Source organism: Lolium rigidum, chromosome 1 (assembly GCF_022539505.1).
Source record: "Lolium rigidum isolate FL_2022 chromosome 1, APGP_CSIRO_Lrig_0.1, whole genome shotgun sequence".
Lineage (NCBI taxonomy): Eukaryota > Viridiplantae > Streptophyta > Magnoliopsida > Poales > Poaceae > Lolium > Lolium rigidum.
Genome location: NC_061508.1, coordinates 225,092,238 through 225,112,247, shown reverse-complemented (window position 1 = coordinate 225,112,247; position 20,010 = coordinate 225,092,238). Strand labels below are relative to the sequence as shown.

General features: G+C 47.5%; 1 protein-coding gene across 1 annotated transcript; it reads left to right on the top strand.

Moving 5' to 3' along the window:
- The first annotated feature begins 6,282 nt into the window (after positions 1–6,282).
- LOC124683238 (transcription factor TCP15-like) lies at positions 6,283–8,074 on the top strand. Its single transcript, XM_047217798.1, has one exon. The coding sequence runs from the start codon at positions 6,715–6,717 to the stop codon at positions 7,882–7,884; it is 1,170 nt and encodes a 389-aa protein (XP_047073754.1). The 5' UTR covers positions 6,283–6,714; the 3' UTR covers positions 7,885–8,074.
- Positions 8,075–20,010: the final 11,936 nt, after the last annotated feature.

Sequence of the window (20,010 nt, the reverse complement as noted above, 5' to 3'; positions counted from 1 at the left end):
GGGAACTTTTGGCTTCCCCAGCCTACCGCTTGCTCCTCGGGCGACAAGTGTCTACGTGACAATGCCGTGGGGAACTTTTGGCTTCCCTGACCTACCGCTTGCCCCCGACAGATTACAAGTGTCTACGGTAAAGCGCGTCCGTTGATGTACACGAGGTGGAAGTACGATTGACTATTCCGTCCCACTCCAGATCTTATGGTTAACACGGGTATTACAGCACAAGAATCACTGGACGACATTTGTTGTTTAATCCTAGATGGATATAAACCCTTGCAATGGAACCTCCACCATATCAACACAATCCATGGTTCCATTGCCCACCACTTAGTCATATTCATAGTTATGAAAGTAGTGGTTTTTCTTTTTATGCAATAGTGATAAACATAATACTTTGCAAGTAATTTGGTAAAAATACTCAAATGACATGAGAAAGTGATGAACTTTCCTTTCTTGACTGCAAGATTATGCAGACAAGGTCTTCGATATGCAATAACTCCAAATTCTGAAATAGCATCATTGTCCGGTAAGGACGATGTTTAAAAGATTGCCAAGGATGCAATAATGCATAAGTATGAGATGCAATCGCTCTAAGCGTAACCTAACCCCGATGATTTAGGATCAGTGAGTTGTAATGATTGGTTTAGGGGTGTTGCACTTTTAGAGTGATTCACAAACAAGGTTCTTATTAAGGATTGGTTGCTTGGTATCATAAACAGGTGCTGTAATATATCATAATAATAACACTAATAGCACACAACAATAACATTTGGTATAATTCTAACATGTAATGAATAGTGATTGGTTTTAGCACTATATGACATGGTTAATGATTAATTATCATATACTTCAAAAGAATAACTTTTGAAGAACATGTTCTTAAATAAAGAACAAGTATGATAATTAGGGTTGTGGAGGTCTATGGTTCACTATGATTCTAATTGGTTTCTGGAGTAAGGGTTAGATGGATCTCAACACAGTTGGATTCATCAGCAACTAGGCTTGATTGGTTTTACTTAAGCATAAGCAACTTAAGCAATTAATTATTCATGGTTGCTATCATGGTGGGTATACCTTGCTGGTGATAGCTGGTTATTGGCTATAGGTCCTATTAGGCAGGATTGATGATGATTCCTTATTTTCTTCAAAATAATAACTTTTGAAGAACATACTTCTTAAGTTATAAGAAGTATCTCAATTAGGTTTAAGGTTGTATAGGGTTTGCTATTGGATTTACTAAGTAAGAAATAGTTGACTCCTAAGTAGGATGACTAATAGTTATCTTACACTAATAGGGTTTAGTGGAGTATGGTTAGGTAATGCAAGATAATAAGCATGGTTGCTATTTGGTTTCCTCACAATGGTGTGATGCTAATCATGGATAGTTAAAGATGGTGGTCTTGGGAATAGGAACTAGGGTTTTACACTTGGTTGATCCTACTAGATCAACAAGTTTTATTTAGATGAGAACATAGCATAGCAATTAACTAGTGATAGGGTTCTTACATTTTATGTGGTCATGGCAATTATTTAGTTGCTATTATGGTTCTATGTTTGAAAGGAAAGTATCATGATCACATGTTCGAACCTAGGGTTTAGGTTAGAACCATTTAGGGTTCCTATTGACTAATGGAGCTAGGGTATGGTGTATAATTGAATTAGGGTTTTAGGGTTCCACATGGAATGATGGGGTTGTAATATCATTCAATATGGAATTAGGGTTTGCTATTTACTATATAGATCTATGATTAATAACTTCATTTTTAAAGTTGAAGTTATTAGTAACTTGGAAATAAAAATAATATTGAATTAGGCATTTTATTATTTTAAACAATTAATAATTAGGGTAATTATTAATTAGGGTTTAAATCTCTCTAATAATGATTTGCCAAATTAACAAAATAAATAAAATTAGTTTTAATGTTTTCTTTATTTAGTTATTGGTTTTTATTTAATTTGGGAAAGTTTTTCTAATTATTGAATTTTAATTCAATTATGAATAAGAGAAAATGCTTAAATAATAAGTATTAAATACTTAAATTTTTATTACAAATAAAAATTTCATACTCCCTCCGGTTCATATTAATTGACTCTAATATGGATGTATCTAGACACATTTCAGTTCTAGATACATCCATATTGGAGTCAATTAATATGAATCGGAGGGAGTATTATATTTTTATTGGATAGAGTTTTCTTTTCTAAGAATTTTGATATCTCATTTATATTTTTCTGACTTAAATTGAATTTTCTAAATTCATTTGAAGTTGTAGTAATTTTCTGGAATTAACTTTAAATGAAAGAATACTAAATGTACCCGGGTTATAACCACCCTTAGCCACTGACTAGTGGGCCTAGTTCCAGCGTGGCAGCCACGTTGGCTTTGACCGTGGTCAAAATCGACGAGGTGGCTTGGAGGCCCTCTGCCGGCGGGATGTCGGCGACGGCGCCGCCGTTCCCGGGCTCGCGCGGACTAACTAAGTACACTACTCGAACCAGCACATCACCGTGAGCATCGTGGTACCAGCGCCGCCCGCTAATGACCACCGGAGCATGGCCGGCGATGAAGTGCTGCGGCGGCGGAGACGGTCGTATGGTGCGAGCATGCGATGGAGCGCTAGAAGAGTAGCCAGGATGCCCTGGAGAGTCAGTGACTCACCGTGAACACACCGGGCTTGTCGGCGAGGCAAGGGGAGGTCGCAATCGCCGGAATTGCTCGATGCCGGCGCCGGAGAAGACGACCTGGCACGGTCGATTGAGGACGCTTCAGCTTGATTCCTTGTGCACGGTGACCAAGTCGAGGATGGTGGTCACAGTGGTGGTCACGGCGGGGCCTGGGGATGCTCCATTCGTCGTCGGTGAGAATCGGCCGACGGCTAGGGTTTCCGTCTGGGGAGGAATTGAGCAGAGGAGGAAGAAAACCGAAGCTAGGGTTCGATCGGGAGCTTTTATATGGCGCAGGAACACGCCTCGTCACGACGTCGAGCCAGGGGAGGTCGCCAGCGAGAAGGAGGGATGAGCACGCCGTCGTGCTGTCGTCCATGCGCCCAGAGAGGATGAGGACGACCCCCTCTCCTCTGTTTTAAGACGAAGGGGTATGGTGGGCTGGTCTGGGCTGATCTGGTGGGCTGCTGTTGGGCCAGTTATTGGGGTGCTGCGGTCTGGTAAGGTCCAGGTGAGTTTTTCCCTTCTTTTCCTTTTTCTGTTTTTTTTAATTTTTTTTGTTTTATACTTTCTATTTGAATCTGATTTGAATTCTAATTTGATTTGCAGGTTTCTTGTTATGTTAATTGGATTAAGATGTAGTGCAATAACTATTACACCATGCTCTATTTGAAACAAATATTTTATATTGGATTATATTGCATAGTTGTGGCTTATTCAAATAGCAAATAGGCATGAGTTTATATTCTCATTTTTAATTTTCTTTTTCCTTGTGAATCAAATTATTTGTATTATTATAGTTGATTCTTTCAACTCAAAGTATTTTAAAGGTTGTATTAAGACTTGGTTTCAATTTAGGGAATTGGTCAATTTCACATGATTTTTTGTGAGCTCCAATGTATTAGGGTTTTAGTTGTGCTCACCCAAGTGGTATACAAACTAGGTTGAGATATAATTCTAGGTTGTAGATATGGGATGACACCATAGTGCATTGGCTAGGGTTTAATCTCCCCTAACCATGGTAATATGGTTACTTGCTTCATATCTTATGTGCTGCTCTGATTACTAAGGATTTGAGAATTGGTTTTATCTTCTACCAATTAACTTCTATTATTATCCCCAATTTATCATTAAAGTAACTACATTGGTTATAGTTCTTTTTATAGTTAACTTTGGTTATAATGATGAATGGTTTCTCCCCATACAAAATATAGGGTTTACTTCTAAGTGTTCTTAGGTTCTGAATATCCTCCACCTTAAGTTCTTAGAGTTTATGATCCCTACACAATTTATAATGATCAAGGTTAGACTTCCTAAGATATCGCTCAAGAGTTAGGTTTCTCACTCTCAAGATCAAGTCTTGTCATGATTAGCTAAGGTATAGTACTTCTCTTATAATTCCTTAGGTGGACATGGTCATGGTTGTCTCATTGGATTGATATCCCAGGAAATGCCTGAGATATATATTCACTTAGAGTTCTCTCAAGGAATGATGGTTTAACCACTTGAATATATAATAGGTCTCTCCCTTAAATCCAAGTGTTTCCTCAACTAACTTGAGTGTAACACCATATCTTGAGCTCTCTTATATAGGAATGGATTATTCTAGGGTTTATGGTGTACTCACAAGATCTCATTAGATAGTTGATGGCGTGTAAGACACACGTCCGTTGGGAACCCCAAGAGGAAGGTGTGATGCGTACAGCGACAAGTTTTCCCTCAGTAAGAAACCAAGGTTATCGAACCAGTAGGAGTCAAGGAACACGTGAAGGTTGTTGGTGGCGGAGTGTAGTGCGGCGCAACACCGTAGATTCCGGCGCCAACGTGGAACCCGCACAACACAATCAAAGTACTTTGCCCCAACGTAACGGTGAGGTTGTCAATCTCACCTGCTTGTCGTAAACAAAGGATTAGATGTATAGTGTGGAAGATGGTGTTTGTTTGCGAAGAACAAGAAAGAACAAGTATTGCAGAGATTGTATTTCAGATGTAAAGAATGGACCGGGGTCCACAATTCACTAGTGGTGTCTCTCCCATAAGATAAATAGCATGTTGGGTGAACAAATTACAGTTGGGCAATTGACAAATAAAGAAGGCATAACAATACACATACATATATCGTGATGAGTACTATGAGATTTAATCAGGGCATTACGACAAAGTACATAGACCGCTATCCAGCATGCATCTATGCCTAAAAAGTCCACCTTCAAAGTTATCATCCGAACCCCTTCCAGTATTAAGTTGCAAACAACAGATAATTGCATTAAGTATGGTGCGTAATGTAATCAACACAAATATCATTAGACAAAGCATCGATATTTTATCCCTAGTGGCAACATCACACCCACAACCTTAGAACTTTCTGTCACTGTCCCAGATTCAATGGAGGCATGAACCCACTATCGAGGTATGTACTATGTGAAAGCCCTATTAGGCGTCTTGATCTATCTCTATAAATCTTGATGCCTAAAATGTATGCTGCTTCTCCAAGGTCCTTCATTGAAAAACACTTATTCAAATAAGCTTTTACACTACTCAGAAGTTCTACATCATTTTCAATCAATAATATGCCATCTACATATAATATCAGAAAGCTATAGAGCTCTCACTCACTTTATTGTAAATACAAGCCTCTCCATGGGTTTGTATAAATCCAAAGTCTTTGATCACCTTATCAAACCGTCGGTTCCAACTCCGAGATGCTTGCTTCAATCTATAAATTGAACGCTAAAGTTTGCATACGTTATCAGCATTTTTATGATCGACAAAATCTTTGGGTTGTACCATATACAAATCTTGCTCAATATTACCATTAATGAACGCCGTTTTGACATCCATCTGCCAAATTTTATAATCGAAAAATGCAGCTATTGTCAATAGAATTCAAATAATAAAGAAAAGTGCGATGTCGTGGCCCAATGGTTAATAGGATTCGTAGGGCACTATTGTTAACAAAGAATAACTCCTCTGCCAGAAGCTCACTCGGAAGGAACGAAAAAAATTAAGCATGCTGGAATGGGAGCAGTTTGACGATGGGTGACCGGGTGAAAAGTTTGACTCAGAGATTTAACTGTCAAATAACTCAAAAATTGCCTCGAAAAAATTTGGATTTTGTTTTGAAAATAATGCACCACAGGATCTTACACGGGCTAACGGCCGTTAGGCCTCCACCAAGCCCACCTAGGAGATGTGCCGACGGCAAAATGGGTTGTGACGGCAAAATGGGTTGTGCCTCACGGCCAAAATGGCATGTGCCGCCTTAACCGGTTCCCGTAGTGCACCAATGGTTAAGCAATCTAATTTGCCTGTAGATGTGCAGCGGCAAACCAACTATTCTTCAAAACTCTTCTCAAAGAAAAAACTATTCTTCAAAACTCATTAGTCTAAAACTATCAGATTAGAGTATAAAACAAACCATGCTTATTCTCGGTGAATTATAACATTGCTTTGAAACACATCAAATCATTCTTACCAACGAGAAGAATAAAAATAATCTTCCCTTATCCTAATCTCTTTCTCCCCCTGTCTCTCTCAAACATATACCTTTAATGCGTCGTGATCTCTCTCCTCCAATCCCGACAAAGTACACCATCATCTCCTGCCTTGATGTTTCTCCCTCCCTCTCTCTCTTCTCCGTCCTCTCCCCCTCCCCTATCATATGATCCTTCCTTCACCTCCTCGAGCCCTCTTCCTCCCTGCTGCGCATACACCAGGCAAACCTACCGAAGCACCATAAAATAGTGTTTCGTTGATCTCCACAAACACCCGTGTCATCATCATGCTCTATGAAAAATAATCCTTGCCAACCTACAGTGTTTCCCTCTCACAACTAGTTCTCTCTCTACTGCTCGATCTCTTTCTCACTCTAGCGCCGCCACCGCCGCCACTGCCACCACCGCCGTCCCTACATCACCTCACCAGTTAAGCAAACCCCACAAGAACAGCTTGGTGTTGGTGCGTCGCCAAACCAAACCGACCGCTCAACTTTCCCTAACCGAAGGACAGCATCTTGTGCGTATCAGCGTGTATGTCTATGGCCTAGTCGAGGCCATGGATATTGCCGGAGAGGCCGGTGGAGGTCGCCGCCTCAACTTCCCCCTGCAGCTCCTGGAGAAGAAGGAGGAGCATCCGTGCTCCACTTCCCCGGCTGCTGGGTTGGGCGCCGCCCCAGACCGGACGAATGGGTCCGAGCTGCAGGTCCAGAAGGCGGCACCGCCGAAGCGGACCACGAGCAAGGACCGCCACACGAAGGTGGACGGTCGCGGGAGGCGCATCCGGATGCCGGCGATCTGCGCGGCGCGGGTGTTCCAGCTGACGCGGGAGCTGGGGCACAAGACGGACGGCGAGACCATCGAGTGGCTACTGCAGCAGGCGGAGCCCGCGGTGATCGCGGCTACCGGCACGGGCACCATCCCGGCCAACTTCACCTCCCTCAACATCTCTCTCCGTTCGTCCGGCTCCATGCTCTCCACTATCCCCACCCACCTCCGCGGCGCTGGGTTGATGGGCTCTCGCTTCGGCGGCGGCGCTCGCTCCGACGCGTGGGACCGCTTCGTCGGCCTTGGGTTCGGCGGCAGCCTGGAGAGCCCGTCCTCCACCACCACCTCCTCGTCATCCCCGCTGCTGCTGAGCTTCCACTCCGGGAGCGTCGGCCTCGACGTGTCGCCCTCTTCGTCGTCGCCGGCCGCTAACACCGACATGTCCAGGAAGCGGCGGTGGGAGCAAGAAATGCAGCAGCAGCAGCAGCAACATCATCAACAACAGTACCAGCAGCAGATGGCTGGGTACACGCAGAGCCAAATGTCAGGCACGGTATGGATGGTGCCGACGAGCAGCGCGCAGGGCGCCGGAGTGTCGCCAAGCGGTGGGGGCGGCGAGTCGATCTGGACATTCCCGCAACCCGGGAGTGTCGGCGGCGCGGCGGCAGTGTACCGTGGCGTACCGAGCGGGCTACATTTCATGAACATCCCGGCACCGATGGCGCTGCACGCGCAGCAGCTTGGTCTCGGCCAGGCCGGATCCGGCGAGGGGCAGATGGGGATCCTCGCCGCGCTCAACGCGTACCGTGGACAACATGCAGCGGCGTCGGAGGTCACCGTTGCGGGGCACAGCATCGGAGCAGCAGAAGCCACCGCGCTCCATCAGCACCAACTTACGGATCAGCATCATCAGCACGGTGGCGGCGAACCCAACAAAAGCATGAGCGCCAGCGACTCGTAGCGTCGTGGGGGCTTCGCAGCGACCGGTTTGACGTGTCAATTTTGTGTTTTTTTTCTATAATACAGTATTTGTTCTTCTTAATTTCGTGTGTGTTCTCGATTGTTTAATACAGTATTGGCTTGTTAGGGCGGCTTAATTTCAGACTCCAACGAGGATCACACACACGTAATATTGCATTTTCAGTTTTGCATCCCGTGGCACATCAGGGCGAATCATTTTTCTATATCTTGGCAAGTGAGAGAGATAAATTTATCGTGGATCTATCTAGATAATCGACCCATTTTCATATGTTTGTGCGGAAGAGGCCTAGAATTTTAAGAATGGGTATTTCAAAAGTTTAAAAAGGATTCTCGAAAAAAATACTCCCTTTATTTCAAATTTACTTGTCGCATATTTGTATAGATAGTAGATATGTATGTATCTAGAGTCCTAGACTCATTACAGTGTATAGATACATGCAAATATATGTCGGAATTGCATGCTGTACCCAGTTCAACCATAAGACCGATATATATAATAGAGGAGACTAGACAATTATATTCAACAATTCCCCTCACGTATAAGCTGGTCGGATTTTGTTTTTAGATCTCGCACGGATCTTATACGTGTATCCTTAGATTTTTTGTTAGGAGGTCCTAAATCGTCTTTATTTCAAATATTGGGTTGGCTAGGATTTAGGTCTGATACCATGTGGGAATTGCAAAGAACTGTGATTGTCCCGTGCATGTTTGTGCCGTTGATATCCTGCTTTTAGATTCGTCCTACCCTGTTTTACCAAGTTTCATTGAGAAACATTGTGTTTCAGTTTGAGTAAACACATTGAAACATGATGATACCTAATGATATCACGCACGGGAGGTCCCGTGCACGGGACTATCGCCAGTCTCGAGAATTACATGCTCTAGCCAGTTCAACCATAAGACCGAATTAGATATGAACCAGTGATAGTATAGTACAAGAAATACACTATGTGAGCTTTCTATAATTAAAATACATGCACCAAGCTTACTTTAAAAAAGATTAGAAGGATTGCAGCCATGTATAGAGTTTGAACCTGAACCAGGAGAGTCAACATTTTGTCCCAGCCCGATGGAGCTAGTTAGCCTACTTTCATCCTTTATTTCATTATATGATTGCTTTTTTTGTCACCAAATCTGGGTTCTATAGTACTGAATAACCATGAATAAAGGCCGGCCCGACCCTGATCTCAGGAGCTTGTTAATTAAAGACTAGGGTTTTCATTGAAACTTCAGCAAGGAGAGTACGTCAAACTGTCAAAGCTAGAGACATTAGCAAGCATGGCTGCCATGCATTGGCCAGTTGGCCACCTAGTTCGTACTATAGTCCAACTGCAAGTGCGTACGTACACATGTCCTTTCCTTGCTGGATAATGTAGACCCGCTAACGTGGTAATTTCCAGTGTATTTTTTTCCAGTGTATTTTTTGACCGACAATATACTACTTTAAGGTTCACGCCATGGTGTTCCATCAAGTTTCAGTTTGTTTCTTTGGTCTCTCTCTCCCAGCTTATCCTCTCTAGTGTGTAGCTTTGAGCGGAGCTCGTCCCGGTGACGTAAATTTCGGCCGCCCCTCTTCCTTTCTCCTCCGCCGGCGATGCTGGCCGGAGTGGGAAAGGACGGGGGGTGTGTCCGCCTGTAGTTGTAGGTCTTTTCTGTTCCTCGTCTTCTTGGCGTTTTGGTGCTCTGTTCCGGGATTTTCGAGCGGATCCTGGAGCTGGCAGATCTTCTCTATTTGCTGGCCTCTTTGGTGGAGGGTGGCGGGTGGTGTTGGATCTGGCATGAGCCTTTTAAATAAGCTTGTTGGGGACTCCCAGATCTTTGGGTTGGCGTGGTGTTGCTTGTGGCCATGGGGGCCGGGGAGACCTTCGCCGCTGAAGATCTTCAGGAACTTCTGGTTTCTTCTTCTTCAGGTTTGAGCTGGAGATCTCTGGTGATGGTTGGGTTGGAGCGGGTGATGAGGAAGAAGGGAGGATGCTTCGGCGATTTCCAGAGGATGTGGCCGGAGCGGAGCTCGGAGGCCGCTGGGGATTTGCCCCGACCGATATTCAACAACGGGTTATATTCCGTCGGCTGCGGCGGATGGTTCTTGCGGTTTGTAAAGAAGCTTGTCTTCGATGGCGTCTCCTCCAAGCTTCTTAAGTGGGATGGTCGTCTTCTCCATCTCCGGTACGGGATCGAGTTCAGCGGCCGGCGAAGGCGAAGTGCTCAAGGACCTGGAAGGACTTTTCTGATGTTTTTTGTTTTTCCAGGGTGCTTTGTGCAATTTGTCCAACTCAGTTGTCTCTGGATGTTTCTGCTGTGTGTACGCGTGGGTTGTAATATGTATGCTTATCTTTAATACATGTGGGCCGTTTTTCTCAAAAAAAAGTTTGTTTCTTTGGACTGCATCGGGTGAATCGCAAAGAACCTGAATGAAAAGATGCACATGAGGTTCCGTGCATGGGAAAAAATAATTGCTCAGAGGCACCTACTGAATTTGGATACTGAGTTTAGGTGCACCATTGTCTAGCAAAAATATAATCTCACACGCAGAAAGACAAACCCAATGTTTTAAGTGGCGACGAATATATCCAAATGTAAAATTCATATATTATTTCTTTTTTCTCTCTTTCAAATAGCGAAACATATAAGGGTGGAGCTATTTTAACACAATTTTAGTACCACAATGTATGGAAAAATTTCATTAATTTTTTTTGTTACCACGGAAATACTTCTTCCGTCTCATGAAAGTTGTATGAGATTTATCAAAATTTAGTTATATGTAGATTCTATTTAGTATGTAGATATATCTAAATTTTAGCAAACCAGAGACAACCTTCGTGGGATGGAGAGAGTAGATAAGATGCATGTCATCATTTTTTTGAATTATACTCATATCTGAAGTATTGTGCATGTCATAATTTTTGTGAATTATACAAACATGGGCCTACAAAGTTCCTTTAATTTGCACGGAGTATGACCCGGCCCCGTACGTAGGTACAGTAGCAGCCAACGATGCATGCAAAAAACAACGGGTGAAGCCATGGCTCACTCCCTTCCGAAGCTCGCTGAGAGTGTAGGCCGAGGTGGCGTGGCAGTTCGCCAAGTTTGGCCAGGTGCTGCCATGGCTAGATTACAGGTGGCACCCGAACCATGACCGCTTACTTGTGCTGGCCAATACTACCGACGAGCATCACGTCCTAAGTCTCTGGACCTTTCTCCCGTAGACGTGTATGTCGTCGATTCGTTCTGTGAATGCGATGGTTCGAGGCCAAGCACAACGCTCAGCGTCAATCCATCGAGGCTTACTCGGAGAGCCTAGAGGACTAGTAGGGCTACGAGGAACCGGAGAACTGGGCGGGGTTCGGCATTCCCCTCCCCAAGGCATGGGCAACCGGATTGGTTGCAGTACCGCGGCGCCCTCACGCAGACTACGAGCTGATGGCGGAGGAGGCCATTGAGCGCGCCATCGAGTTCTCCAAGTGGGGGGGGGGGGGGGGTCGGGAAGTGGGTTGGACTATCCACGGATCACCGTTAAGTAACTATTACAAGAAAAATTGAAGATCGGCGCGGGGATGTGTGACGTAAGCTAGGTGGCAAGTCTCCTATCCGTTCGCACGGTGCTGGAGCGAGGTGGATCAACAGACAGGCCCACGCGCTGGCTGCTCCGTCCACGTAAAGCTGGCCCCTGTGGCTGTGGATGTGGTCCGCGCTGCGCGCCAGGGTTGCCCCTATTGTCGCCCCGCACGGCACGGGCCCGGAGAATTGCCACCTGCTCCATCGATTTATTGACCCACCATATCATCCATCTTTATACACAGGCCAGCCCAGCCTCGTCAGATGTACTACATATATAGGCGCACATACCATCGACACCACAGTCCACAGCTACGCGCGTACGCCCGCACAGTGTAAGCATGGACCGCCGTGGACTGGGAAAGCGGGCGTTGGGACTGTGATTCGGGTGCAAACTGTAATTCTGGTGCAGCTCAGCAGCTGTCTAGGAAAAAAATTGATGAAAATCACGACCGATCTATTAGAATTGTAAATAGGTCTACCGATCACCTAGGGCTCGCACTATGACCACTGTAGCGAGCTAAAGGCGCCCCGCCGCCCTCGCCTCTCCATCGTCCGAGTCGGGCATAGCTTGTCCAAGTATAGCTAGTTGTGTAGACGAACGAAAAGTCATCGTGTCAAGACACCAAAGAACCAGCATAGTGTGACAGCAACCATCGCCAGTGACATCGGAAGAACCAACCCTGTAACCAAAATGACAAACACGAAGACCTACCGGATCTCAGGAGATTAGCCAGAAGTAAAACTCCACGCACCCTCTGCGGATGTTAGGCGCGCCACCGGAGATAGAGCAAGCCAACGGAGTCGCCGGCGAGGTGACTGAGCCCTAGATGGGTTTCACAAAACCGCCTCTCCCTTCAAGCCGTACGAACCGGCTGGTGCGCTAAGGTAATTCCTTGATCTTTTGTTGTTTCCAGGTGACTAGGATTTTTTTAGCATAAAACTAGCACTTTACTCGTGAAATTTATAAAATGGTGCTGCTTTATGTTTTCGTGATGATAATTCCGCTTCACACAATTTATAAAACTAGAAGCGACTTTACACCGGATCGGAAAACAGGGCCCACCCGTGAGATTGCCGTGACCCTGTTGACGAGGCATCCCATATTAAAGAAACAAAATTGTCCCACTTGTCATCCCAATTAATAATAAATTATCTAAAAAAAATAGAACAAGTAGGTCTTCTTCTTCCTCTGGACACACATAGGAAAGGCACGGTTGCGTGTCGATGTCATCACCCGGCCGCCTCGCGCCGGCTGCCGTCAATCGATGCGACGTATTGGAGCCCATCCACACTCTAGGAGATTACATGAGTGGACGTGGATGACTCCACGTCGCGCCTCGGATATCCGTGGTATGAGCATGGCTGTCGCGAATGGAGCCAAGGATATGGTCCACTTGATGAACTCCCCCCCCCACGAAATATCGCCCGTAGGTTATTGATGGGGCGATGGGGGTGAAAAAGGAATGGGTAGGATGCTTCCCACATGATTAGTCTTACAACGACGATGACATAGTCTACGACATGGCTCGGGGAGAGGCGGGGAATTCTTGCAACTCAATTGCGTGCTACCATGGCAGATTCCTTCGGCTAGGATGCTCTAGGGGCGAGGCGTAGACAAATGAGCTACTGGGTGGAGCTTTGGGGTTGCTTGGAACGGGGCGGAAGGCGTCCACCCTAGCTAGGGTTTGGACCTCGTGGAGGAGACGAAATAGAGCAAGGGAGAGAGAGAGAGCTAGGGTAGCAAGCGAAGTCAGCATAGGGCCATATATAAGCAGCTAGGGCTAGCGTAGGTGGTGGCACGAATCGTGGCGCGGCCAAGCACGCTGCTAGTGGTCGACATCATGGAGAGTTTGCGCATGGCAAGAGGAAAGAGACACCCTAGTTCTAACCTTTTTTATTTGTTTTTGGATATTTTGGTTATTTAATTGGATTGACAGGTGGCTCCTATTCCACCTCAGCAAATCTCTCCCTTGGCGCTGACAAATGGATCCCACCTGTCAGATTTGGTGTTATTTCACTCTCAGTTATCTTTTAGCGCTTTATGCAAAAAAAAAGGAAAGTACTGGGCGTCTCCCGGGGGATTTGATTTCCCAGCCCCCGGGTCCACGTGCTGACACGTGTCCTTTTTGCTGCCGGGTAGCAAAAAAGATTTCGCTTTTGCTTCAGTGTAGCAAAAAACGGTTCGTCCAGGAAATAAAAGAAAAGAACTGAGCTCGCCGGACAGACCACCGGAGACTCGCCGGAGACCTCGCCGGAGAGTGCACAGCAAAAAAAAAGTTCTATAGTAGCAAAAATGGATATCATCGGAGACGTCGACGGGGAACTTGCTGGAAAACTCACCGAAGACCTCGTCGGAGACCGACGTAGCAAACATACTGTGTAATAGTAGCAAAAATGCAAAATTATTGTAGCAAAAAGAGTATTCCTAAGTTGCAAATCCACGTAACGGATACCTCGTCGGATATATCGACGGAGGCCTCGCTAGAAATCTCGTAGAAAAACATCAATTTATCCCCTTTTAGCAACATTGCAGAACAGTTGTAGCAAAAAAAACTACCATCTTCGACCCCAACTGGTAGCAACGCCAAACAACATCGGTAGCAAACTCGACCAGGGAGGATAGCAAAACTAGCCAACAATTGCAGCATCGCTGGTGGTGCGTGACTTGGTGGCGAGCATTTGCATGGCAGTGAGCGGGCGGCGGAAGAGCTCGGCAGAGGGGAGTCCGGAGAGGAGCGCCAGAATCTCGGTGGTGCGCCATTGGCTCGGACAGCGCGGGGATCTTCCATCGATGCTGCAGCAGCTTGTACTCCCCGACGCTTCGGCGCATCTAGAGGAAACATGGACGGTGGTTGGAGGGTGAGGCGGCAGCTCGTGGGGAAGAAGCGGGCTCGTCGGCCGTGGCGAAGAAGAGCTCGCCGGCTTGGTAGGTCGAGCGACGGTGGCGTGCGGACGGTTGGGGGCGGACGTTGCGCAGGTGGTGGGGGCTGGCGTCGCGCAGGCTGGATGGATGGGCGAGGCGGCGGCTCGGGGGAGAAGCGGGCTCGTCAGCCGTGGCGAAGAAGACCTCGCCGGCTTGGCGGGTCGAGCGACGGCGGCGCGCGGATGGTTGGGCGGAGGCTGCGCAGGCGGTGGGGGCTTGCGTCGCGCGGGCTGGAGCCTGGATGGATGGCTGTGTGCGACTGTATCAGGAAGATAAGGTTGGGGAGAGAAAGGAGATACGGGCCCACGCACGTGGAGGTGCCTATGTCCGTCTGATGGTTCCCATCCAATGGCCAGGAACCAGGAGGTTGCGATACAGCGGATCCCCCGGGGGAGATCAATCATTTTCCAAAAAATAACTTCGTGCGAACAGGTAGATTTTCGTTGCGAAAATGTAAAGCTGTACCAAACGATAAATTTTGCCCTCAAAGTGGGTAGTTTTATGCTGAAAATTCCGGTGTGTAGCAAGCGCATGCACGTGTTACGCGGTGATTGATGAAGGAATTTCCGAGAGGGACGAAGATGGGTTTACTGCGAGCACACGGTGGATCGGATGGGTGGGGATATAGTATGATGGATGCATGCATGGCCACATAATTAGCCACATATGGAGCGTGCAGGTGGGAGCGAAAAAGAGAGCGTCTGCCAGGATGATGCCAATGACGTGCTGCAGCTGTCGGTTGCCTCTCTGACCCTCGCGTAGTCACATGCTGAGCTGATTGGCTGGATCGAGTGGCCTACCAAGCCGACTGGCTGGATCGTCATCTTGGCCCCTCGCCTCGCGCGTCTACAAGTGCTTGACCGGTCTGCAGGAGTGCACGTACGACGTACCTACACATTTGACCTTTCTTTTCTGTATTCAAACATGCAAAATAGCCTTGAGCTGCTGAGCCTGACTTTGCTCCAGTGCCACGCTGCCAGATATGCTAGAGATGACGAGGTATGCATGATGTCGAGAATGGATATGGATAGCTCTTCTTTTTTTAAAAAAAGATCCGTCATAAAATGGGTGGAATCTACAATTTTTTTTTTACAACATGGTCTGTTTTGCATTACACCATGCTACCTAACACGGCGCCTTAGCCTGAGAGAGCCATGCTATCTAACATGACACCCTAGACGAGGGTCTGATGACTGATGCTATCAACCATGCCGCGTCAGCATGAGACGTCATGGAAAGACACCATTTTGTGAAATAATATTGTAACACCAACGTGTTATATGCTAAAGTTACTTTAGAATAAGCATTCTGGCTTAGATTTTTACCACAGTTGTAGGGCATCGTGCTAGATAGCATGAAGACCGAGCGCCATGCTATGAAGCATGATGCCCTAGATGACGGTGTGATGCTATCAAGCACGACGTCGCGGCACCAGATCGTCATGGAAAGACACCATTATGTGAAAAAAAATCTAGATTCAACCTGTTTTATTCTGAAGTTTTTTTTTAGAAAGGGACCTATTTTTGGCGATTTCCAGTGCATGATGGACCAGAGAGGAGGGTCGCCTGCTTTTGCGAGGTCTCCCTGCGACTGTGGCCGGCTCCGATTTTGACCTCGGCTGTAGGTAGATAGGCGTAGGCCACTTTTGTCAGGACTGGCGCGCGCTTTCCTTTTTTTTCTTCAAAAGATAGGTAGAGCAGGCAGGCAGGGACTGGCGGCAGGCGCATGTGTGCGTCCAACCCGAGGCGAGGCGAGCCAGCGCGATCCATCCACAGCAAAATTGCAGGGAATTGTTTCATAGGGATCATCATGAGTGTAAAGCAGCGACTCTCGATCGGCAGTCGGCACACACACCCACGCACACGGCGGGTACATATACGCGCGGACGCCCACACAGTGCGTCTCTCTCTCTCTCTCGCGTCGCGCGCGTCCTTTTCCTCGTCCCTGAATCATTCATTTACGACCTCCACCCTTTATCACTTTCGTCTCCGGCCCGCCCGCCCGCCCGCCGGCGATCGTCGACGAACAGCAGCTCTGTTTAGACTATAGTATCCTGCGGTTCTACGCTTCCTCCTGTGCGCATATCTGTGCCTTCCATTATTTTCGCATGAGGCTAAGGCAAGGATCCAAGGCTCTCGTACGCTTCACAGCTCGAGGATCGACTGTCTCATACCGGGTTCACGTTCCTCGATCCACCGTCTCGTACAGGATTCATCGTACCGAATATGGTGGATTCACACGTTTCCTCCATCGAATGATCTTTCAAGAGATATATACCCTCGTCTTACCCTAGTTTTGGCAGCCACTGAAACTTATCCCTCGTTTCCGTCCCTCGTTCTCGTCGTACCGGAAACATGCCTACTACTATATGGTTTAAACTGGAGAGGCAATGGCGCAGGCAGACTCACAAGAGAACATAGCTCGTGTTATTACTGTTTGCTCACTGCCTCACGTACTTCCACTCTCCGGCTCCTTTACGCGCGCGGCGCATGCAAAGCGTTCCTTTTCCCTCCTCTACTGCCGTGCCGCGCAGCGGCTTTTTCAGAAAGAGCTGTTTTGCGGGCGCATCAGCTTTCATCCTCTCTCCATGCAGGCTCTGCCGGCCGCTCCGATTCCTCTCTGCATGCATGCGGAGTGGGAAGTGCTAAGGGTATCTCCACCGGCAGCGACGAACGCGCCGTTTGTGTTTGGGGCTGCTCCAGCGGGGCGACGTATTTTTTTTCTTTTTTTACTCTTCTCCATTTAAACATAGTTTCAAATATTACATTTTGAAACATGATTTTACACAAACTAACACATAGTTTGGAAGGAACATGGTTTACACAAACTAACACATAGTTTAAACCATGGTCGATACAAATATAACTTTTTTTTAAAGAAGCCAGTTGTGTTGATTTCCGTATGTTCGCTGCCAAGAAAGAACATTCGAGGGCACACCCAATCACCCAAACTGGAAAATCCAGCGAGAGGAGACGGTGTCCTTGTTGGTTCTACCGAGGAAGAACATCCAGAAACCTCGACTACTGGCTTCGTCTGGCCCGTAGCCAAATTCGCTGCAAAAAAAGAACACTCTAAGTTCTAACTATCGGTGTCCGAGCCGGATTCGCCGGTGTGGTAGTGCCTGTGGCAGGCTGTGTCATCGAACAACTTGACGATCATCTCGCCGTCCCCCTCGTACAGGAAGGTGAGCTAGCAGCCGGGCTCGACCGTGAGGTCACGGGCGAACTTGTCCCACCCCGTGTGCACGTACATCTTGTCCTGCCCGTCGAACAAGACATGCATGGTCCAGCAGCAGAAGTTGCAGCTGGCCTCCCGTAGCTGCAACTGCGCCAGCTCGACGTCGTCGACGAACTCGGCGAAATTGTCCGGGAGCCGCTTGATGCCGAGTGGGTCGTCGTCGATGCGGAGAAGGAACTCGAAGCAGCGCTCCTCCTGCGAGGACTAGGAGGGCGCATGCGACGGCGAGCGTGGGGCCGTAGCTGCTCCACCACGGCGGCCCCTGCCCCGGCCACGGGGGCGCCCAGGGCTGCGGCCTCGACCGCCTCGCCGGCCACCAGGACCGGTCATGGACTTCCTCGCGGGCCTGGATGCGTCGCAGGAACACCTAGGCGGCGCTACGGTCGAGCTTTGTGGCGGCTAGGGTTTCTTTGGAGGAGTGGATGAGGAAGAAGAACGCGCGCCCCCTTTATATAGGCCGGAGGCATGAGGTGGCCGCGGGACGCGTGGCGTCGCCATTAACGTGGTTGGCGGAGGTGGGCGGCCGCTCGATAGCCGAGGCATCGCCATTAACGTGGCGCAGAGTGCCGAAGCGACGCAGCGGCAGTCGCTGGCGCGTTTGAGAAGACGCATAGACGCAGGGTCGCTGCCAGGCGGTCCCGACGAAACATCCGCCAGACGCGAGCGAACACTTTCCGGACGTCCGCAGAGACGCATCCGAGGCGCATATTTGGGCCAGGTTTGCGTCTTCGCGGACGGCCCGGTCACTTTGCGTCGCCCCGCTGGAGGTGGTGCCAGACGCATTTCTGGTCACGGCGAACGAAAACGGTCGCGCAGCGTCCGTTTGCGTCGCGCCGCTGGAGATGCCTGATACGTCGCAAATGTATCTATAATTTTTGATGTTCCATGATTGTTTTACACCAATTACTATATGTTTTAAGGGATTAACCTATTAATAGTTGCAAAAGTGCACAAGTTCTTGGTTTCAACTTTGTTGTGCAGGAAATAGGCAAATATGGAAGGAAATAGCTCATTATGGTGAAATCTGGAATTTCCCGGAATCTGTTCCTACTGAACACTTTTCAAAGATCGCTTCGAAACTCCATCAAAACGACGTCCAATGGAAAAGTCTTAAACCACAAAGTTGTAGAGAATTTCAAGCCGAACAATTTGGACATCTTATTCGTCCAGAACGGACAACGGATGCATCCGGCAGAGCAGAATTACTGCAGAGGTTCGTGCAGTCTCGGGACTCCGAAAGTTGGTGACGTATTTGACACAAACTCTTTCCATACCTGGATATTTCGGCCCAACCACGAGTTGTGAGGCTCATGAAGGACAGAGGGGAGTCCTAGGAAGGTTCTAGAGGTGCCCAAGAGCCCTTGAATCAAAGGGGCATCCATCCCATGGCCTAGATTGCATCTCCAACACTATATATTGACGGGAAACCCTATTTTTGGAAAGCCTCCAAGCATTGTCACGAAAATCCTCCTCCTTGGCAGCAGCCAAGGAGGGGGAAACACTCATCTACACCAGCACCAACTCAAGGAAGAAGAAGGCTAAGGGGCGGCGCTCCCCCATGATGCCGGCGGCGGGGAAGGACTCCCCCGCGCCGCCGCCGGCGCCGCCCACGCCTCCGCCTCCAGGCGCTCCTCGCTGAGCCCTCCAACGTCTTCACCGCCATCTTCATCACCAACTCCTCATTGTATTTAGTGGTCCATCCTCTCACAAACCTTTGTACCGCCCTATGTAAACATGGTGTTTGATGCTATAAGTTATAATCCTATGATCTATGTCATGTTGCGATAGTTTATTTGTTCTTTGGTTGATTGGTTGTTTCTCTTTGGTTCATTAGAGTTGTATGTTGATATGTTACCGTCCTTGGTGCCATTATATTTGTGCGCACATGGATCAAGCACCATAGGGTTGGTAGTACTTGTATACTAGAAGGGGGAAGTTCTGCCGGAGTGACAGAAACCTAAGGACGCGAACCGGATAGTTGCATGTATGGGAGTAAGAGAACCATTTACTTAAGGCTATGGTTGGGGAAACCTTAATGCTTGCTAGTATTTACGGATGTTTGCTAGCAAGCCAATCAGATAGTACTTGTAATCCCGGAGGGAGAGCATGTATATTTAGCCTCTCCTACATAGAAAGCTGCATCGAAGACATTGAACCCAAGATCTTCACTAATTGATCTTGGACAAAGCCACCACTATTACCACCGCCTTTCCACACTCATGGTACTGTTAGTTTAGTTTGTTTTATTGCTGCAGCACTAACATTTATTCCGTGTATTTTATTGTTCTGCAAAGTTACCTCTCATACCCGTTATCGCTCTAGTTTTATTTCCTAGATATTGCAAACGCTTAGTATGCGTAGAGTTGTATCAGTGGTTGATAGAACTTG